Source organism: Puma concolor, chromosome E1 (assembly GCF_028749965.1).
Source record: "Puma concolor isolate L17-30 chromosome E1, mPumCon1.1.hap2, whole genome shotgun sequence".
Lineage (NCBI taxonomy): Eukaryota > Metazoa > Chordata > Mammalia > Carnivora > Felidae > Puma > Puma concolor.
Window position 1 is genome coordinate 2876007 of NC_141680.1, and position 22904 is coordinate 2898910.

The 22904-nt window shown below is 51.1% G+C and overlaps 1 protein-coding gene across 1 annotated transcript in view; it reads left to right on the forward strand.

Annotated features, from left to right (window-relative positions):
• The window catches only part of DNAH2 (dynein axonemal heavy chain 2), an 84611-nt gene that overhangs the window by 14492 nt on the left and 47215 nt on the right, over positions 1-22904 (forward strand). The window contains exons 5-15 of the mRNA XM_086686540.1: positions 3921-4149; positions 4710-4820; positions 4988-5226; positions 6656-6847; positions 7304-7461; positions 7885-7972; positions 8308-8513; positions 8881-9010; positions 9273-9455; positions 10257-10471; positions 21604-21750. Of these exons, the coding sequence (XP_086542666.1) occupies positions 3921-4149; positions 4710-4820; positions 4988-5226; positions 6656-6847; positions 7304-7461; positions 7885-7972; positions 8308-8513; positions 8881-9010; positions 9273-9455; positions 10257-10471; positions 21604-21750 (1898 nt within the window). The remainder of the gene's footprint in view (positions 1-3920; positions 4150-4709; positions 4821-4987; positions 5227-6655; positions 6848-7303; positions 7462-7884; positions 7973-8307; positions 8514-8880; positions 9011-9272; positions 9456-10256; positions 10472-21603; positions 21751-22904) is intronic.

Consider the following 22904-nt stretch of genomic DNA (forward strand, 5'->3'; position numbering starts at 1 on the left):
GAGGGACTGATGAGCGATCGCTGCAGACCCGAGTTGCCAGGGAAGAGAGGCTCGAGATCATCATAGTGCACGAGGAAGAGAAAGCCAATGACGACATGATTAAAGGAAAGTTAATAAGACAGGTGATCTAATATAGAGTGCCAACGAATGAGACGATAGAAATTTAAAGATAAAACACAAAAGAATTTCCTTGACCTGCAGAAGGAACTGAATCTGGGAATTGGCAGAGCAAGCTTTTCTTCCACAAAATTTGTTACACAATGTTTAATGTCAACACACATCTTAGGTAAGCTACTGAACTCCAAGGGAATTAATTCTTTGGGAACATCGCCTATGTGGTATTCCTGCCAAGAAGATTTAACCTGCATCTAATACTGAGGAAACAATCAGATAAATACAAGTTAAGGGACATTTTGGAAAACAACTGGCCTGGACTGTTAGAAAGATCAATGCCATGGAAGAAAGAAGAAGACAGGGGTGGTGGTGGGGGGGCGCCTGGGTGGCTCAGGTCGGCTCAGATCATGGTCTCATGGTTCGTGAGTTTGAGCCCCACGTTGGGCTCTGCGCTGGTGGCACGGAGCCTGCTTGGTATTCTCTCCCTCTCTCTCTCTCTCTGCCCCTTCCCCATCTGCACTCTCTCTCAAAATAAGTAAATAAACTAAAAAGAAAAAGAAAAAGAAAAAAAAGGAAAAGACCGGAGAACCGTGTGGAATGCAAGGAAACTGAGGAGACACGGCCGTGTGTGATCCTGGATTGGATCCTGGGTGGCAAAGAACAGCCGTATGTGACGTTATTTGGACCACTGGGGAAAATTGAATATGGATTGTGTATTATATCAAGTATTGTATGAAGTTCAGTCTTCTGAGTGTGTGATAATTATGGTGTTGGATGTGTTGGAGAATATCCTTTTTCAGAGCTATATGCCAAAGTATTTAAGGGCGCCCTATCACGATGTCTACTGCTAACTCTCAAATGGCTCAGCTGGGAGAGGGAGCGAGCAAGAGGGTTCCCTCAAGCACAGATGTTGACAATAATGAATCTAGATGGAGGGTGTGCTGTTCATTGGATTTTTCTTGCAATTTCTCTACGAGTTGGAATTATTTAAAACACAAAAATTTGGGAAAAAATGACTTAGCCCTCGCCAAAAAACAAATAGTCTGCCACGAGGAAACATTAGGCTGGTTGCCCACTTCTCTGATCACCAGGAAGAACACACTCAGAGTTCTCTCGGAAGGACAGTGTGCCCCAAGGGTATTATACCCAGCCGAGATGGTCAAATACAATGGCAACAAAGAGGTGATCATTTTCAATCTTGAAAGAACCCTACTTAAAAAAATATATATTTATCATCAGTGGAAATCTATTCCATTAAGAAATGAACCAAATAGGGGCTCCTGGCTGGTTCACTCAGTGGAGCGTGAGACTCTTGATCTGGGGTCATGAGTTTGAGCCCCATGTTGGGTGTAGAGATTACTCAAAAATAAAATCTTAAAAAAAAAAAAAAAAAGAAAAGAAAGAAATGAACCAAATAAAGAACTCAGGAATAAAGAATCTAGGAACGTTCAATTCATTTAAATAAAAATTAATACTAGGGGTGCCTGGGTGGCTTAGTTGGTTAAGCATCCAACTCTTGACATTCAACTGACAGCCACCCAGGTGCCAAAAGATTTTATGTCTTTATTTAATTTTTATTTATTTATTTATTTTGAGGGGGGCGAGGGAGGGGCAGAGAGAGAGAGAGAGAGAGAGAGGGAGAGAGAGAGACTCCCAAGCAGGTTCAGCACTGTCAATGCAGAGCCCAACGCAGGGCTCCATCCCATGAACCTTGAGATCATCACCTGAACCAAAATCAAGAGCCAGATGCTTAACTGACCAAGCCACCCAGGTGCCTCAAAGATATTTTATTTTATGTTATTAAAAAAATTTTAATGTTTATTTGTGAGAGAGAGACAGAGTGTGAGCAGGGGAGGGGCAGAGAGAGAGGGAGACACAGAATCGGAAACAGGCTCCAGGCTCCCAGCTGTCAGCACAGAGTCCGACGTGGGGCTCGAACTCACAAACTGCGAGATCATGACCCGAGCCGAAGTCGGATGCTCAACTGACTGAGCCACCCAGGCACCCCAAAGATATTTTTAAGTGATCTCTATGCCCCAGATGGAGCTCAAACTCACAACCCCAGGTCCAAGAGTCACATGCTCTATTGACTGAGCCAGCCAGGGGCTCTTCCCCTGCCTTTTAAAAAGTTTTTATTTCGGGGCGCCTGGGTGGCTCAGTCACTTAAGCCTCCGACTTCGGCTCAGGTCATGATCTCACAGCTTGTGAGTTCAAGCCCCGCATCGGGCTCTGTGCTGACGGCTCAGAGCCTGGAGCCTGCTTTGGATTCTAAGTGTCTCTCTCTCTCTGCCGCTCCCCTGCTCGCTCTCTGTCTCTCGAAAATAAATAAATAAATAAATAAATAGATAAATAAATAAATAAATAAATAAATAAATAAATAAATAAATAAAAAGTTTTTATTTTAATCGCCCTGTGCTCAGCATAGCAAGTGCTCTCCTTAATTCCTGTCACCTCTTACACCCATCTTCCCGCCCACCTCCCCTCTGGAAAGTATCAGTTTCTTCCCTATAGTTTAAAGTCTGTTTCTTTTCTCTCTCTCTTTTTTTTTTTTTTTAAATTTTTTTTCAACGTTTTTATTTATTTATGGGACAGACAGAGACAGAGCATGAACGGGGGAGGGGCAGAGAGTCTCTCTCTCTTTTTTAAGTTTATTTATTTATTCTAATACTCTCTACATCCAACGTGGGGCTCGAACTCACAACCCCAAGATCAAGAGTTGCATGCACTCTCACTCATACATACCACACTTACACCACACACACAGGCAAACCACACATATCCTAGAATCACGCCAATGTGCACCACACACGTACTGCACAATATACCACACACACTCACTAATCTTAACACCTACACACCAGTAATACAGCACACAAAAGCCAGCTGAGCCGGCCAGGCACCCCAAGAGTCTGGTTCTTGGTTTGCTCCTCTTTCTCCTTTCCCCCTTTGCTCGTTTTATTTCTTGAATACTACACAGGAGGGAAATCATATGGTATTACATATATATATCATTTTAAGAAAAATAATAGTGTTAAGGTTTAAAAAAAAAAAAAAAAAAGACCCCAAATGCCAAAATTTAATTCTGGGCAGTGGGAAGATGGATGGTTATTAATTTCTTCTTTGTGCTTCATTTTCCGTTTTTGGAAGGAACTAAATTGTAAAGAGTAGTCAAATGCACACCCACACGAAAGGCAGATCTGATCTTAGGGAGGAACGGCCTTTCTGAGCATGTAGGGAAGTCAGGAACTTGAAAATTGTAAAGTTTTAACTACACGAAAGCTGTACGTTTCTGGATGTGGACAACAACAACAGCCACACAAACTCACCATTAACCAAGTTGAGGGGTAAATGGGAAATTGGGGGAGAAGTTTATGCAACTGAAATGGAAACACCCAAGTCGATTGCCTGTTAACTCCATTCCTCTCCTTCCCACTTTCCCTATACCTACAAGTGCTTCCCCCATTCGATCCGTTTCATTCTATCCATCTGTCCAACATTTATGGAGCATCTAATGTGTCCCAGTCAACTGTACTAGGTTCGGGGACCAAGTTGGGCAGAATACACAGTCCCTCCCTCCCTTCAAGACATGCTCTCTGCATTTCCTCCCTGTGGTTCTGGGTGTGGACTCTGTTATGTCCCCTGAAAGACACAGGAAGCACACCGTGACACATTTGGAGATGAGCCGGGATGCCCTAAGCGAACGTGACCGAGACCTCAGCCAGGCCTTCGTGATTGGCGCCTCAGATTCTGTTGGGTACCATGCTGGGGTCTGGACGCTGATCTCTGACCTACTGTCTTCCATGCAGACGCAGAACCAGATTGTCTACTTCATACGCCAAGCGCCGGTTCCCATCACTCCAGAGAACTTCGAGGCCACCGTGCAGTTTGGGACGGTGCGTGGTTCCTACATCCCGGCCCTGCTTCGGCTGCTCAGTGGCGTCTTTGCCCCTCAGATCTTTGCAAACGCAACCTGGCCTGAGAGTATTCGAAATCATTTTGCTTCTCATTTGCACAGATTCTTGGCCTGCCTGACAGGTGAGCAGAAAACCTCCCGTGCCTGGTTTCTGTCTGGTGCCCCACCGACGGGAGGGGCGAGCGAGGCGGGTGGGAGATTCATCCCGAGTACCTGTGCGGCCCGGCACGGAGTCAGTGCCTGTGTGTGTTTGCTGAATGCGTGGGTCAGGGTGCAGAATTTGCCTCCCGGTACAGGTACGGTTTTCTGCCGTCGACTGTTGACCAGATCCGCTCAAACGTAGAGTTGGGTATTTCATGAGTACACGTGGGGTCAGGGGAAACACGGGTGGTATGGGGCTCCTGGGGGGAGCGCATGCATCGTAGAAGAGAATGTTGAAGACGCGGTCCAGATCTTTGACCTTATTTTATGATAATCTCTTATTTTACCTCAACGAGGTTTCCCTCTTGCCTTCTGTCATTTTCCCTCTTGAGGTCAAAAAATTAGGAGTCGTAGTTTCTTTTGCCCGTTCTCCTGAAATCCCCCATACTTCCTGGGCCCCGGAATACCAACCACTGTTGGAACTGGGGTAGCATAAACTCAGTCCCGTCTGTGAACTTCCACGGTCCTTTCCTTTCCTTAGACACTCGCTACAAACTGGAGGGGCACACGGTTCTCTACATTCCCGCAGAGGCCATGAACATGGAGCCTGAGGTGGTAGTTAAGGACAAGGAGCTGGTGCAGCGGCTGGAGAGTGAGTGGCTGGCATTGCCAGTGTGTTGCGGGCCGAGGGGACAGCGGAGGGGCAGCCCAGAGGCCGAGGAGGGAGCTGGGTTGGGAGGGCTGCGCGGGCGGCCGCGGGAAGGACACACGGGGGAGCAGTTTAAAGACGCGCGAGAGGTTTTGTGCTCTCCCCGGCAGCCTCCATGATCCACTGGACCCGGCAGATAAAGGAGGTGCTCAGTGCCCAGGAGTCTGTGGAGATAGGAGAAAATTTAGGTCCTTTGGAGGAGGTTGAGTTCTGGCGCAATCGGTGCATGGACCTGTCTGGCATCAGTAAACAGCTGGTGAAGGAGGGAGTGAAGCACATCGGGTCCATCCTGCACCTTGCCAAGTCGTCCTACTTGGCACCCTTCATGAAACTGGCCCAGCAGATCCAGGTTGGTGAGCGGGCCAGAGGATGGAGGCTTAAGGGGCGCCCGGGGCAGGGGCTCGGTCGGTGAAGCGTCCGACTTCGGCTCGGGCCATGATCTCGCCATTCGTGAGTTCGAGCCCCGCGTCGGGCTCTGTGCTGACGGCTCGGAGCCCGGAGCCTGCTTCGGGTTCTGTGTCTCCCTCTCTCTCCGCCCCGCCCCTGCTCACACTCTCGATCTCTCTCTCTCTCACTCTCTCAAAAATAAATATACGTTAAAAAAAAAAAAAAAAAGGATAGAGGCTTAGCAGAAAGTGGACAGTGGTTGGGACAATATAAGGTGCTAAGGAGAAGGAGCCAGAGTAAGCATCAACAGCAAAGATAGATCCACCCAGTGTTTGGACTTGCACTTGGGGGGGGGCGAGTACACAAGGAGGAAAACACAAGGTCCCAAGGAGCTTATAGTTTAGTTAGGGAGACTGCAGTCAGTCAACAAATAAACACTGAGTACCTTCTATGAGCCCCACCCCTATAACCTGTCTCCATGAACCCCACCCCTACAGTCCAGCTCAGAAAATTAGGCTTCCACAAAACAGAATCACTAGATGGCATGGGGTCAAAGAGGAACCCATAGGGTTCAGCCAAGAGAATTGCAAGATAAACACTTAAAAAATAAATTTAAGGGGTGCCTGGGTGGCTCAGTCGGTTAAGCATCCGACTTCAGCTCAGGTCACGATCTCACGGTCCGTGAGTTCGAGCCCCGCGTCGGGCTCTGGGCTGATGGCTCGGAGCCTGGAGCCTGCTTCCGATTCTGTGTCTCCCTCTCTCTCTGCCCCTTCCCCGTTCATGCTCTGTCTCTCTCTGTCTCAAAAATAAATAAACGTTAAAAAAAATTAAAAACAATTTAATAAAGTATGACGAGATGATTCTGTTAGCTTTGGGGACACGCAGAAGGGCAGAGTGATCTGTGGAATACAGGCAGAGAAGGCGGAGGCCTTCTCTTCCCGGGCAGGATTTTGAGCTAGGTCTTAAGGGAACTGAGCCACAGCTACGTGGAAAAGTTTAGAACCCTGCTCGAGACCAGGGCGGTGAGGGATACTGGGTGAAACCGTGAGGGTGTTCGGTCAGTTGATCAACAGTTATTGAGTGGTGTGGGGTTCTGAATTCAGCCGGAGACGCTGGGGGAGTGGACACAAACCCTGAGCGTAGGGAATCCCAGTCTGGTGGGAGAGATGGGACTCCCCACGAGAAAAGACACCAAGGCCCCGCGGTGGGAAGTACGAACGAAAGCGGACAGGTATGAACTCCGCTCTTGAGGGCCCACGGAGACCTGAGATGCCTGGCTAGGCTCTGAGAGAGGCAGGCCAGGGCGGGGTTCCAGATGGGCAAATGGTGCTGGCTCCGGGCCGCTTCTTTCCAACGGACGGGACTCACTCCTCGTTGGTCTTCCCTGCCAGGATGGCTTCCAACAAGCCCAGTCAAACCTGACGTTTCTGTCGATCCTGAAGGAGCCCTACCAGGAGCTGGCCTACATGCAGCCTAAGGACATCTCCAGTAAGCTCCCCAAGTTGATCAGCCTCATCCGCATCATCTGGGTCAACTCTCCCCACTACAACACTCGGGAGAGACTGACCTCCCTCTTCCGAAAGGTGCGTGTTCCGCAGGGGTGGGGCGGAGGGCTTTAGGAGAGGGGCCCGATTCGCTGAGGAAGGGGCATCCGCAGCTCCAGGCAGTGGGGAGCGGCCCGGGGGTGGGGGTGGGGGGTTCGGACAGAGACCCGTGGCTTCTTTCAGCTCCAGCGGGCTCCGGGTGGGGGTGGGGGCCTGGGCTGGATAGCCTGCTTCCGTGGTGGGGGAGGCAGGCAGCACAGACCCCCAGGCTGAGCTGGGCAGGAGGGGAAGGCCCTTGTTTTCTCATCTCCAAAGCCGGGCACGGCAGTGGGCGAGAGGCAGGTTTGGGAAGGGACGCCGGCTTTTGAGGAGCGGGACCCACATTCCATCTGGGCTGACCGAGACAGGGCGCTGAGCCGGGAAGTGAGCTGGGCTGCAGCGGGGAAGGGGCGGGTGCCACTCGGGCCACCCATCCGCCCGTCCGCCCGTCCGCAGATGAGCAATGAGATCATCCGCCTGTGCTGTCACGCCATCTCCCTGGACCGTATCTTCGAGGGCTACGTCACTTCCAGCAAGGAGGACCTCCAGGGCTGCATCTCGTGCTGCCAGGCCTGGAAAGACCACTACCTACAGGCTGTGCAGATGCATACCCAGTACGCCGTGCGTCCCCCACGGTCCCGTCTGTCACCCCTGCCACTCCCGCTGAGCGCAGATGTTTAAAGCCTACGGATTCCGGTTCCGAGACCCGGTCCCAGTTCTCTCCGGACGCAGATACTCTAGTGCCTAGCCCTGGCTCCTCCTCTCCCTCGTCCCGGGAATCCTTCCTGGCTCACTCCTCCTTTCTTGGCTTTCTTGGCTCTCTTGGCCCGAAAGTCTGAAGTTCTAAAACTTCTAGAACGGAGATGCTTTGCCTCCTCTCTGCTTCTCCTCATCTCGCGTCTCCTCCCTTCAGGGCTCAGGAAAACTGCCTCTTGGGGTCCCCTTTTCTAAGGCCCCCCAAACCCAGGACTCCCAGTTGGAGCTTCGCGCAGGCCGTTTCCTACGTTTTCATCCGGTCCACCTTTCTCTGGATGTAGGTTCTCTAACCGGGGCTGGGTCCTGGACCAGACCAGCATATTCGCTCAGGTGGATGCCTTTGTGCAGCGCTGCAAGGACCTCATTGAGGTGGGCAGACTGTCAGGGAGGGAGGGGCGGGCGCAGTGGACCCCAGACCCCGGCCAGGGGCCGAGGAGACAGGGCAGAGGCTGAGCCGGGAGCTTACTGCTTGGACTCTGCATAACTGTGTGTCCCACCTCTGTCCCGTCCTTTTAGACTCTTGCCTGTTATCACTGCCCGGGTGTCTTCTAGTTCATTCTGCAGCCCCAATTCATCCCAGTAGCTCCTTGTGTCTGGTGGGTCCTCCCTGGTGTTTAGACATCTTGAGCCAAACCGAAGAGCTCAGGGGCTACGAGGTCAGAAACAAGAGCAGGGAGGCCTGACGCTCTCTGACTTCGTTGTAGGTCTGTGACTGCCAGTATCATTTTGCCCGCTGGGAAGACGGCAAGCAGGGTCCCCTTCCCTGCTTCTTTGGGGCCCAGGGGCCCCAGATCACACGGAACTTGCTGGAGATCGAGGACATCTTTCACAAAAACCTCCATATGCTGCGGGCTGTCCGCGGGGGCATCCTGGACGTCAAGAACACGTCCTGGCACGAAGACTACAACAGGTGAGAGTGCCTCCTTCCCCCCCCACCCATCCCGCCCCTGCCCTGGGCTGGGGAGGAGGGGGGTGGGGCGGGGCACAGGGGGCGGGGCTGGAGGAGGGGCCGCAGTAGGTGATGCTGGGCACACCCCGTTAACCAGTGAGAGCCTGTTTCCTCCACTAAAACAGAGGGCCTAGTGGTAGAACCCAACCTCACTGTATCACTTTGCGGAACGAACGGAGTCGGGCACGTGACGCCCTTCGCGCCTGGCACCGGGGAGGCCCTCGGTATCAGCCCGGGGGGAGTCTCACTCGGGGCGTGGCCTTGAGGCAGGTGAGGACGCCTGCCAGTCACCGGTCATCACGCTCATCACGCTTCTCTAACGGCGCAGGTTTCGTTCTGGAGTCAAGGACCTGGAGGTGATGACTCAGAACCTGATCACCTCCGCCTTCGAGTTAGTCCGAGATGTGGAGCAGGGAGTGTTACTGCTGGACACCTTCCACCGGCTCGCGTCGCGGGAGGTGCCGCGCCCCCCCCCCCCCCCCCCGCCCCGCCTGGCCTCTCCTCTGCCTCCTTCAGTTCTTCCTGATCCTTCCCGACTCCGTGCCACCTCCAGTCGTGCCCTCCCACGTCCCCCCTGCCCTCCACCGCCAGAGCCTCTTCTTCCGTCTGCTCCCCGAGTTTCCAGATGGCCCCGGGAGAAGGTGTCCTCCAGCTTGAGTCCCTGGGGGGGACCCTGGATCCGCCGGGGCGCGGGTTCAGGCTCTCTCCCTTCTTCCTTAGGCCATCAAGCGCACCTACGACAAGAAGGCGGTGGACCTGTACATGCTGTTCAATGGCGAGCTGGCCCTCGTGAACCGGGAGCTGAACAAGAAATGGCCGTACCTGGAGCCCTACGTGGCCCAGTTCTCGGGACAGGCGCACTGGGTGCGGATTCTGCGGCGGCGCATCGACAGAGTCATGAACGTGAGTGCCTGGCCTCTCCCCAGACTCGTTCTCGTGAGGCGGTGGAGGTTGGGGACTGTGCCCCGTGCTGGCCGGGGACCCGCCCCGGGAGTTTCCCCAGAGCGTCTCCACGGTGGGAGGCCGAGGTGGGCCAGGGGACTGGCAGGTGCGGGGCCTGGACAGGACGAGGCCGGAGCTTGGATTCACAGCGACGGCGGGCGTGGTGGGTGGAACGTGAGTCCCGCTAGGATTTTCCTGTCAAGCTGGAGAGGAGGAGCCGGCCCAGCATCTGGGAAGCTGGGCCGTCAGAGAAGGAATACGACCTTGGGCAGCTGTGGCCCTTGAAGGGCCTGGTCTAGAACAGCAGGCATGAAGAATCGGAAAAAAACCCAACAACCTCTAAAGGGCAGTTTTGGGCACATAGGTCTAACGCTCTTGAGGTATCTGCCATCATGTGATTGGTTCTGGTGAGAACCAGGCGGCCTGCGGACAGCAGAGGCCGCTTCACGGTCGCTGAGCTGGGACTTGGGGAGGAAGGGCCCGTACTGGTTTTCAACGTCGTACCTCTTCCGTCCTCACCTCCCGTGATTTACTTTTTTTGCCAACTTCTCCTGACCCGAGTTTCCGTGCTTCCCCTGCGCGCTGCTAACTCCCTGGCCGCCTCCTGTCACCTGTGCATGTGGCCCACCTCCCCCCCCCGGGTGGTCGGGGCCGGCCTCCGCTGCAGGCCGCACCCCGTGTGGGCCCGCGGGCGGGGAGACGGTGCCTCGGAGGACGGTGGCCAGCGGGCTCCAGCCACCCGTTGTCCCCACCCCCCCTTAGTGTCTCTCTAGTGCCCACTTCCTGCCCCACATCGGGACCGGAGAGGAGAGTGTGCACGCCTACCAGCAGATGGTCCAGGCCATCGATGAATTGGTTCGAAAGACTTTCCAAGACTGGACGTCAACACTGGACAAGGACTGTATTCGGCGGCTGGACACACCGTTGTTACGGGTCAGCCAGGAGAAGGCGGGCATGCTGGATGTCAACTTTGACAAGTACGGGACCCAGTCCCACCCCTTTCCCTGTGCTCGGTCGTCTTCCGTGCCGCTCCCTGCGCCCCGCTCTCCCGAGGCCTTAAGGCCCTGCCCTAGGTTCCTCGCGCCATTCCCGCTTCGAAGTCTCTCTTATGCTGTGGTATGCGTGCTGTCACTTCCTAACTTCAGTTCTGCGCTTTATCTCCAAAGTGCAGCCCCCAGTAACCCCCTGGGCCGGCGATGTAGGCATTCGGCCACTAGATGGCCACGACGGCTCAGCTAAGTCATCCGACCGCGAGCCGAGGTGCGGGCTTTCCTGGGAATCCGTCAGGCCCTCTCCTACGGCTTTTACAATGATGACGTTTTCAGGTTCCAGTGATTTAAAATGTAGTTAATTCATGTAATCGTCGCTCAGAAAGATACGCTCAGGGCCCTCTGTGTGCTGGGAACCGAGTTAGGCACTGGGACCGTGTCAGATGGCAAAGCCCGTGCCCTCTGCCACTCTGGAAGGGAACTGGGGCCGTACTGCCTTCCGTTCCGTAGAAGATGCAGACGGGAAAAATAAAGAAGGAGCTATGCAAGACATCTGTCTGTAGAGATTGCAAGCCTTCTGGTGACAGTTTTTTCTTATTTGGAAGGAAATAACTTTCCACTTGATTGGTTTGGCTCCCTCTTGTCATCAGCCAGGCCCTGTGATAAGAGCTGCTTCCTGGGCTTCTAAGGCTGTTGCCACGGGCACTGGCTTTACCTCCCAGAATGTCCTTATTTGTTGGGCACACGTGGCAGGGGCTCTGCTAGAGAAGGCCTACGTGGAGATGGAGTCCGGGTGGGGGGGGGGTGGCGGACGGAACTAACCAGGGGGAGAGGCCACGTCGTGGTCGAGGAAGGAAGGGGAGACCCAGGCAGTCGTTGAGAAGGGCAGAGACGCTCGAGGCCGGACATGAGTGTTGGGCTGGGGAGGGGCGTCAGACAACGGCTTTGCTCAGCCTCGTGAGGTTTGGAGGTGTAACCAAGCAGGATTCTAGAGAAGTGGCTTCATACATCAACACCCCACTTTGGACGTGACAGAGGGCGAGGCCGGGCTTACCCCGGCCGTGACATTTGCAGGCGCGTAACGGGGCTGGATCTGCAGGGCGCATTGTCCCGTCAGGCTGGGTGCTCCCGAAGGCGCCGTGTTGGGAGAGGCGCCCAGACGCACCTGGCCTTGCAATGACACGAATACTTAACCCGCACGGCCCGATGGTTGTCCTTTCCCCCGGAATTCAAGGCCTGCCTTCACGTGACGGAATTTTATAAAGTCCCAACGATCCGTATATACGTTTTGAGCGTGAGAGAGGCCGTAGGTAAGCATGGGCTGGTGGCTCTGCCTCCACCCCATCCTCAGGGCCAGACACAGCAGGGTCTCACCGCGGGAGGCCACCGGTCTGCCGCGTGACCTCAGGCAGGCCGCCAAGCTCCTCTGGGCCTGCGGTTCCTTATCTACCCGAAAAATCCACTTGCGAGACTGTCATGAGGAGAGCTGGCTTGTGTAGCAGCCCTCCCAAAGAACAAGCAATAAACGTTGTTTTCCTTTCAGGAGAATTGCCCGTAAAACTCGGTGAACACAGTGTATTCGAAGCAAATTTAGCAAGGTGGTAGAATACGTAATTTTATTATTTTTTTAATAATAGTTTTGATTTTTAAAACAGTCAAACCTTTTACAAGGGGTGATGTGAGGTACACGTTACAAAATTGACAAGTTGCACTACAGTAGAGAATGGAGAATCTCGCTCCATGGCTGCCTCCCTCCCCCGGCTTGACTCAGTTTCTCTTTAAAGAGTCAGTGTTACCAGTTTCTTGTGTAACATTCCAGAGATAAGAGTCTATATGGACATAAATAGCTTTTTTTTTTTTTTTTTTTTTTCAACGTTTATTTATTTTTGGGACAGAGAGAGACAGAGCATGAACGGGGGAGGGGCAGAGAGAGAGGGAGACACAGAATCGGAAACAGGCTCCAAGCTCTGAGCCATCAGCCCAGAGCCTGACGCGGGGCTCGAACTCACGGACCGCGAGATCGTGACCTGGCTGAAGTCGGACGCTTAACCGACTGCGCCACCCAGGCGCCCCAATAAATAGCTTTTTTAATGTAAATAGTAGCATGCTATCTACGCTGTTTTGTATATCCAAAGTGTTTTCAAAATGATTTTTTTCCCCATTATAAAATCATCAACAATTGTAGAAAGTTTGCAAAATGTAGGGAAGTAGAAGAGAGGAAAAAAAATTTCCCCAAAGACAACCCCTCTTAACAGTTCGGTATGTTTTTTTCCACTTTTTTTTTTTTTTTAAACATTCATTTATTTTTTGAGAGACAGAGACAGAGTGTGAGCAGGGGAGGGGCAGAGAGAGAGAGAGAGACACAGAATCCAAAGCAGGCTCCAGGCTCTGAGCTGTCGGCACAGAGCCCAACGCAGGGCTCGAACCCACGAACTGAGAGATGGTGACCTGAGCCAAAGTCAGTCGCTCAACAGACTGAGCCACCCATTCACCTTTTTCCACTCTTTTTTTTAACCCCCTACTTAATGTATTTGTGTGTGTGTATGTGTGTGTGTGTGTGTGTGTGTGTGTGTGTGTTTTATTTTTAAAATCTTTAGTGGGTATTTTAAAATTATAAAAATAGTGCATGCTCACTGTAAAAAAAAAAAAAAACAAAAAAACGACGTAGAGGTATATACAGGAAACTGAAAAATCCAGCCCCCAGCCCCCTGCTCCCTAGAAGTAATCCTGATTACCATGTAATTAAAAATAAACACCGCACACAAAATAGGATCACCCTGTAAACAGGATTTTTGTAACCTGCTGCTTTTTAAGGGTTAACAAGGTGCATGGGGGGTTTTCATTCTGTATGCGGAGAAGTATGTTTTCCATGGTTTATAGCATCCCATAGTTTGGCTTATAAGTTGTCGTACAGCTTCTGTAAGGTTTGTGAATAGTTTGTACCAGAGGATTTCAAGCGGGCCTCCTGTACTTTGTTGCCACCCCTCCACAGCGTGTGTTTGCCTGATGTCCGCGACCCTGTCCATCGGGGAGAAAACTTTCCTCTGTGCTGTGATCACCTCCCGTCAAGGAGCATGTTCGATACTCATCTAAACTGCCATTTGCATAATCTTTATAGCAGAGCTTCACAAGGCAGCTTCGGGCCAAATATTTATGGCCTAGGTTTAACTGAAACCCAAATAATGGCCAGACGCTTCTTCCAGAGAGAAATGATTCCTCTGGAGTTGTTTTCCAGAGGGATCTGTTAGAAGCTGCTTTACATTTTTGTGGTTTTAAGATAAAACTGCCTCAGTAAATAACGTATGGGGCAAAAACAAAAAGAACAACAACAACAAAAAAAAAAAACCCAAAAAACCAAACCCGTGATCGTAGAGAAGGACTTTGAAGAGTCTGGGCTCATCAAGCCAGCAGAGAAATCCAAGGTGGTTTCAGCTCTTCTGAAGCATTAGTGCTCCCCGGACGGAGGTGCAGATGACTGCGTATCAGGCTCACTGTGCTGTGCTCACGGTCTAGATAAGATCTCGAAATAAGCATGCTTCTCAGATGGCCTGACTGTTGCGCAGAATTTCCTGCCTCTGCCTTAGTTCTGGGAGCCTTCCAGTCCCTAATGGCACCTGTTCACCGGGGGCTCTGTTACCCCACCTTATATCCCAAATATTTGAACTCCGGAGTCCGAATTAGCTTTGGCTGATGTTTTATGGCCGGACCAGCCTTGCAGACTGCACTTAACCCAAACATATCCCAGATGCCGCCTGTCCCCTGGCTGAAGAGAGCTGTGTTATCACAGTATACACGGCAGATGCCTCTGTGCAGCGCGGTGTCCCCAGAGCAGGACGGGGGCCACGGACGTCTGTCAGTGTTCCGGGTGTCGGGCTTTGACTTCCTCCTTTCCTCCCAGCCACGCGGGGCCTTCTCTCCGGGGTCAGTTCATTCTGGGCTGTCAGCACTAGCCTCGGCTGGCCTCACTTTCCTGCCTCTACTGCCTGACCACTGCTTCGAGGATGAATTATGAAATATTATACAGAAATAATTTCCCAGACTAGTTTTTTTTTTTTTTTTTAAGAAATTTTCTTTGTCAGGGGCTCCTGGGTGGTTCAGTTGGTTAAGTGTCTGACTCTTGATTTCAGTTCAGATTATGATCTCGTGGTGAGTGGGTTTGAGCCCCGCGTCGGGCTCTGTGCTGACAGCTCGGAGCCTGGAGCCTGTTTCAGATTCTGTGTCTCCCTCTCTCTCTGCCCCCCCGCTTTCTCTCTCTCAAAAATAAATACAGGTTAAAATTTTTTGAAAAAAATCTTGTCAAGATGAGGAAATGAAACATTTTGATGCGCTAGTGGGTGGTACGTGCTCAAGCGGGCTGGCTGTGATGTTTAGGGAGACAAATTCAGGGCCTCCAGCTTGAAAAACAGAGGAAGATATGCTTATGCAGCTCGAAATGTTCCCACATATGTTTGTAGCCCTCTATCCTAACCTCTAACCCATCTACAATTTTTTTAATGTTTATTCATATTTGAGAGAGAGAGAGAGAAAGACAGAGACAGAGCGTGAGCAGGGGAGGGGCAGAGAGAGAGGGAGACATAGAGTCCGAAGCAGGCTCCAGGCTCTGAGCTGCCAGCACAGAGCCCGACGCGGGGCTCGAGCCCACAAACCGCGAGATCATGATCTGAGCCGAAGTCGAATGCTCAGCTGACTGAGCCCACCCCCCACCCCAGGCGCCCCCTCTCCTACAATTTTTGACTAAGTCAGTATCTAGTGTTTATCTTAACATGACTCTGTTCGTATCGTTGACCACCGAGCCGAGGAATTTTCTGTTACAGTTCTTTCCTCGCTTGTCTGATGTGTCACTCTTCTTGGAGTTAATAATTACCTTGCTATTTTTGTTAGCACACCGTCCACTACCGTGACTTCTCCGGGACCAGCCATATTTTTCCTTCCTCCCTGACTATAAGGTGGGGTGTGGGCATCATGTTTTTCTTGGGAGTTTCCCTTGCTGGACCTCCCTTTCCTCCTGCTGTAGGACGACTCTTTGGTTTCGAAGGCCTGCTATGCAGGGGTCAGCCTGGAGCTTCCCCTCTGCCCCCCCACCCCCAGCCTCTTCTGTTGGATTTCCTATTTCCTTGTCTTCCTCTCTCTTGGTTTGTGCCCTTGTTTTGGTGGAGCACACTCTTTAGTAGCTTTCTGAGAAATGGTGCGTGGGAAGCAAATGTTTTGAGTTCTTATGTGAGTGACCACGGTGGTTTCCTGCCCTCTACCTGTCGGACGTTTGGCTGGACTTGGAGTGCCGGATTAAAAGTAATTTTCCTTTTGTTTTCACCTCCTTTACTTTGGAGGCTGTCCTTAGCTGCCTGGTAATCCACTGTTCATTCACATTTGAGACACTCTCCTTTGCTTGAAAATAATTTCCCTCGCCAGAAGTTTGCTCTCCCGTAGAGGTGAAAATATAATCCTTTGCAAAACTTCAAATGTGATATTATTTTCTCATACTGTCATTTCAGTGCTTGCCTGTAGAACAGACACAAAACATTCTGGAATTTTCACCTCAATATTCTTCCAAGTAACATTTCAGTAATATTCAGAACGTAGAGTTTTGTGAGAGCATCTTCAGATTGTGGGGCTTTTTGTTGTCTGTGATTAAAAAGTGCAATTTAAAGGAAGGAAGGAAGGAGAAAGGAAGAAAGAAAGAAAAAAAAACACACGGATTTTAAAAATCAGGTCATTTTTATTCAAGGCTTTTTATTTTGAAAATATTCTATGTTTCCTTCTGTATTTTATCCTTTACACTTAGATGTTTGATCCGTTTGAAATTTATTTTGATGGAGGGAGACAAGTTCAGGGGCAACTTGGGTGGTTGTTTTTTGTTCAGTCCCCAGGTGGCTGGCCAGGTGACCTGATCTCATTTACATCATAAAACAAATTCCCGAATGGAATTGTGTGTCTATTTTGGGATTCACCATTCTGTTCTGGTCTCTCTGTCTGTCTGTCTGTCTGTCTGTCCATAGGAAGGAACCAAACTGCTTACTTACTGACCTCATTGCTCTCCCTTTTCAGAATTTTCCGGGTTATTTTTAGTATTTATTTCCCGTAAGAACTTGAGAATCAATCTGTGTAATTCCACAAATAGTTCCGTGCCTATTTTTATAGGAACAAGGATTGGGTTGAATTTATAGGTTAATTTAAGAAGAATGAACATCTTTAAGATTTGAGTCTTTCTACCCAAGAATAGCATTTTTTCTTTCAATGTATTTGAATCCATATAAAATGTCTATAAATCGTTTTTTTTCCAAATAACCAGTTAACAAGAAACATCATAATACATATAAAAATTTAGGGGCGCCTGGGTGGCGCAGTCGGTTAAGCATCCGACTTCAGCCAGGTCACCATCTCGCGGTCCGTGAGTTCGAGCCCCGCGTCGGGCTCTGGGCTGATGGCTCGGAGCCTGGAGCCTGTTTCCGATTCTGTGTCTCCCTCTCTCTCTGCCCCTCCCCCGTTCATGCTCTGTCTCTCTCTGTCCCAAAAATAAATAAACGTTGAAAAAAAAAAAATTAAAAAAAAAAATTTGTTTCCATACAAATGTTATATATAAATATTTCTTGTTAATTCGTTAATTATTTTATTTATCTTATTTTATTTTATTTTTTTAACGTTTATTTAAAAAAATTTTTTTTTCAACGTTTATTTATTTTTTTGGGGACAGAGAGAGACAGAGCATGAACGGGGGAGGGGCAGAGAGAGAGGGAGACACAGAATCGGAAACAGGCTCCAGGCTCTGAGCCATCAGCCCAGAGCCTGATGCGGGGCTCGAACTCACGGACCGCGAGATCGTGACCTGGCTGAAGTCGGACGCTTAACTGACTGCGCCACCCAGGCGCCCCTTAACGTTTATTTTTGAGAGAGAGACACACACACACACAGAGCGAGTGGGGGAGGGGCAGAGAGAGGGAGACACAGAATCCGAACCAGCCTCCAGGCTCTGAACTGTCAGCACAGAACCCTACGCAGGAGCTGGAACCCACAAGTGACGAGACCATGACCTGAGCCAAAGTCAGACGCTCAACCGACTGAGTCACCTGGGCGCCCTGTACTTTATTTTTCTTGCTTTAATTGTCCTGGGTCTCTTTTCCTCCACGATAATTTCCAACTGGTTACAGTTTTTCTATTGGAAGACTGCGATTTTAATAAGCGAATTTTGTACCCAGCCACTTTTACAAATAATCTCACGGTTTAAAATAGTTTTCCCCTCCAAATAGCGTTTCTTGTTGTGAAGTGTATCATGCACACAGACAAGTACTTAAAGCTTATGCTGGGGCGCCTGGGTGGCGCAGTCGGTTAAGCGTCCGACTTCAGCCAGGTCACGATCTCGCGGTCCGTGAGTTCGAGCCCCGCGTCGGGCTCTGGGCTGATGGCTCAGAGCCTGGAGCCTGTTTCCGATTCTGTGTCTCCCTCTCTCTCTGCCCCTCCCCCGTTCATGCTCTGTCTCTCTCTGTCCCAAAAATAAATAAACGTTGAAAAAAAAAATTTTTAAAAAATAAAAAAAAAATAAATAATAAAAAAAAAAAGCTTATGCTACCACTTTAACAAACGGGCACGAAATAAATGCCCTGGCAGCGATGGCCCAGCTCACGGAGAGCACGTTGCTGGCAGTTCAGAAGCCTCCCATCTGTAATTATTTCTCAGTTGAATTAGTCGTCAGCGCTTAAAATGCAGGCGATTCGATATAAAAACTGGCTTTCTGGCCTCTCTTGAAGAGTCAGACCCTGCACTCGGGCTGGGCTGGGCCCCTCCTTCCCACCTGGCGGCCCGTGCCTGGAGCCTTGACTCTTTTAGATGACCTTGCGCTGTTGAACGCAACTTTAGGCCGATGTCAGCTGTCACCGAGCGTCGCACTTGGGGGACATGTGCCTTGGGGACAGCGGAAGTTCCGAACTTTGCTTTGACCGTAAAACCCGACCAAGTCGGTGGTGGGTTGGATGCTGGAAGGTGAGGCTCTGGTTCAGGCAGCAGGACGGCGCTGTTCCCCGAGACAGGGGCTCCCCCTCCCGACCCCAAGTGCAGAGCGCACGATGAGCTTGTTTCTGGACGTGTGCAAGGCACTTGGGGCAAGGTGGGGAGATATCTAGGAGGCCATTGGGCGTACGAGCCTAGAGCTCACGTTAGCTCTATAGATCTGGGGGTCAGCAGCTTCTAGAAGGCAGCTGAAGCCTTGGGCATGGACAGGATCATCCCAGAGAGAGCGCTGGATGTGCAGGACTTCCGGGAGCCTTCGCTCCTGAAGACAGTGTGGAGTGTCCAGTGCCTAGCTGAGTGGTATTTCCAGGGGACACTAGAAAGAGAAGGACACTTCTACAGACAGGTGGGGCAGCCACAAGGACAGCTGTGGCCCAGGAGCGAGACAAGAGCAAGGCAGGGAGGAGTCCAGCATGAGGTTCAGGCCTGCAGAGAGAGGAGGCAGGGCCAGGCCTGAGGGGGCCGGCAGGGTTTGGTGACAAGATGTCTGGGGGAGACTTGATGCGGGCAGGTGTGGAGGTGAGGGGACCGAGGAGTTTGCGAGGACAGTTCTGTGTGGAAGGTGTGTGGTAAAGGGGTGGTTAATGGGGTGCAGGGCGCGGTACCCGCGGGAGGAGGTGGAGTCCGGGCCAGGTGGGGAGAGGAGGGTGGGTGTGCGTGTGTTGGTTTTGTTTCAGTTTTTCCAAGATTGTAGGAACTTGGCCTTCCCTGACTGTTGACGGATAGAGCTGGCAGGTCGAGGAAGCAGGAGGACCCTGGGTTAGGACGCGGAGCCCAGGAGGAGGGTCAGCCTTGGGTGGGAGGAGGGCTTCTTCTGTCAGAAACGGGAGGAGCCCTGTGTGTGATGCGAGTACTCAGGCTCGTAGGTTTCGTAGCAGGAGGGACACCAAGTGCTCGCCTCATGGCTCCTGGATCTCTGTGCTGAAGGAGGTGAGACTTTCCACAGAGACGGGGGTGGGGGGGTAGATCTGAGAGAGTGGGGAGGCTCTGGTGTGACAGCAGGAGGGAGGGCAGACCGGGGAGACCTCCAGGATGCAGGGTAGAGGGCCCTCGGCGCGCCCATCTGTGTGGTCCCGCCTCGCTCGGCCGCCGTCCGGGTGCGCAGCGGGGATGACAACAGATTTAGCCAGGGTGGGGGTTCCGCCAGGTGGCTTACACTGATGAGCCAGCCAAGCCGGTGAGGATGGCAGGAGGGCGGTGGAAGTGACAGATGGCAGGGTCTGTGGTGGAGGAGGCAGTGATGCGAGGGGACACAGAGCTGGGAAGAGAGCCCAGAGTCAGTGGTCTGAAGGTGTCTGTGAGGTCAAAGAGCAGGTCCTTTGGGAGGGCTTGAGGGCTAGTCCCTGGACAGGGCTGTGGGGGGGGGGGCAGCTGGGCTCCGGCAGAGCCAAGTCTGAGTGGCTGATCCCCGAGGTGGAGGACACAGGACCTGGGAATGATGGCTGGCTGGAAGGGAAGGGGTTGAAGCTCACTGGGTAGGAGGGCCACAAATGCAATTAAAATTTCTCTGGCATTTGGGGCACCTGGGTGGCTCAGTCAGTTGAGCGTCCAACTTCGGCTCAGGTCATGATTTCACGGTTTGTGGGATGGAGTCCCGCATCGGGCTCTGTGCTGACAGTTTGGAGCCTGGAGTCTGCTTCCGACTCTGTGTCTCCTCCTCTCTCTGCCCCTCCCATGCTCATGCTCTGTCTCTCTCTGTCTCTCAGTAACAAATAAACGTTAAAAAAAAATGTTTTTTAGATTTCTCTGGCATTGTGTTTAACAAAGGAATAAGAAACAATTGAAATCAAAGTTTTAAAAAGTTTGCTTGTTTATTTTGAGAGAGATAGAGCACAAGTTGGGGAGGAGCAGAGAGAGAGAGGGGAGAAAATCCTAACCTGGCTCCGCTCTGTTAGTGCAGAGCCTTTTGTGGGGCTCGAACTCACAAAACTGTGAGATTATGACCTGAGCCAAAAGAGTTGGCTCAGTCCAACCAAGAGTTGGACACTTAACCAGCTGAGCCCCCCAGGTGCCCCTGAAGTCAATTTTAATACTCAGGCCAATATTCCCCAAGTATTATCATTCCAGCGTGTAATATAAAACTTACTAATGGTGAGTTTTCTATGCTTTTTTTCCCCCCTTGCAAAGTCCTCTCTGTCTTCCATCTCTGTGTCTTTTTCTTTACTTTCCAAGAGATTTCTGTCAGTTTTATTGTTAATGGGCTTGTTTTCGGCTATCATCTTTAACTTCCAAGAACCATTTAGGTGTTCCCTTCTAAAGCATCTTGGTTTTGTTTCACGGATATTCTTTTGTATCTTTTATCTCTCTCAGGGTGTTAGCGACAGTTGCGTTTAGTTTTCTTACTTGGTGTGGACCGTCTTCTTTCTGTGGCCTCTGTCCCCTCTCGTTTCCTTCTCGTTGCCTTTTGTTTTTTCCTTCCTCTGTTTGTTTTGGTCCCTGCCCCTTGTGCCAGGAAGGACAGAGACTAATGTTTTGTGATCCTTGGTTGTCCATATTTAAGGACAGGGAGTTGGAAAGCAGATTGGATGCTCGGCTGAGCAGGTGAGCAGGTAGTGGGGCTAATCAACAGTGAGCCTCAGGTTTATCTGGTGGGCTGTTTTCAGGGGACTCCTGAGATCACTGTCCTTGGGACTTGCCCTCTCAGGTTGGCCAGAGGTCACAGAAAACAGTCTGAGTGGCTCAGTCGGTTGAGTGTCTGACTTTGGCTCAGGTCATGATCTCACTGTTTTGTGTGTTTGAGCCCTGCATCGGGCTCTGCATTGACAGCGTGGAGCCTGCTTGGTTTTCTCTCTGCCCCTCCCCCGCACATGTGTGACTACATGTTCTCTCTCTCTCTCAAAATAAATACATAAACATTAAAAAAAAAAAACAGGAAAAAAAAGAAAGAAAATAGTCTTTCAAACTTTGTTCTGGAGGGTGCTGATCCAGTGGCCTGAGAGCCGGTTGCTGGGTGGGAAAAATAAAGCGGGGGGGGGGGTCTTAACATTCATTGTGCATATGGGCCCTTAATGTCCCCTTCTGTCAGTATGTTACCCTGTCCTTCAGCTGGGCCTGGGGTCCCCAGTCTAGGTCAGGCACTTGAGCTGCTTTGCTTTACTTCCCCCCACCCTTGCCCCTAGGTCCCTGCTGATTCTCTTTGTGGAAATCGACTACTGGGAAAGGCTGCTCTTTGAGACCCCCCATTACGTGGTGAATGTCGCTGAGCGAGCAGAGGACCTGCGCATTCTTCGGGAAAACCTGCTCCTGGTGGCTCGAGACTACAATCGGTAAGGTGGCCTCCCGCATGCACTCTGTGCCCCCTCTGTGTCTTATCTGCCCCATGATGTCATCTAGCTCCTACACTATCTGTCCTTACCTTTTACTGGCTCAAAAAAAAAAAAAAAAAAACAAAAAGCTTTCTCCTATTCTCTGGTATGGCCCCGTGATTGCTCCTGGCCCTTGCTTTTATCTTCTAGCTTCAGAGCAGAGGGCAAAAACAACCGGGTCCCCTGCAACCCCACAGGGCACTTGGACCACGTATATTGCGGGCCTAGGTCACTTTTCCAGGAATGAAACTGGGGGCATTAGGATTATGAGCACAGTGTCATATCAGATATATTGAATCAAGGCCACACTGGCACCCTTTTCTTGATACCCTTGGTACTTGTCTCTGGAGTGAGGCTTTGTTCTGGGACAGGTACCTTTCTGGGCCCGGTTAAAGCCCAAGTGGGTGGAACCACAGTTCGAGTGTCTGTCTAGAACCGCGCTGTCCAGTATAGTGGCCACCAGCCGCACTTGGCTCTATTTTTTTTTTTTTAAAATAAAAAAAAATTTTTTTTTCAACATTTATTTATTTTTGGGACAGAGAGAGACAGAACATGAATGGGGGAGGGGCAGAGAGAGAGGGAGACACAGAATCGGAAACAGGCTCCAGGCTCTGAGCCATCAGCCCAGAGCCTGACGCAGGGCTCGAACTCACGGACCGCGAGATCGTGACCTGGCTGAAGTAGGATGCTTAACCGACTGCGCCACCCAGGCGCCCCGGCTCTATTTTTTTTTAAATAAAAAAAATTTTTTTAATGTTTATTTTTGAGAGAGATAAAAAGACAGAGTGCAAGTAGGGGAGGGGCAGAGAGAGGGGCAGACACAGAATCGGAAGCAGGCTCCAGGCTCTGAGCCGTCGGCACAGAGCCCGATGTGGGGCTCGAGCCCGCAAACCGTGAGATCATGACCTGAGCTGATGTTGGACGCTTAACCGACCGAGCCACCCAGGCGCCCCTCTTTCTATTTTAATTAATTAGTTGGAATTAAATAAGAATTTTAAATTGAGCTGTTCACTCGCATAGGCCACATGTCAAGTGCCCCACCGCCACATGTTGTTAGTGGTGACCCTGCCGGACAGCACAAACTGTAGAAAGGTTTCCATTATCGCCAAGAGTTT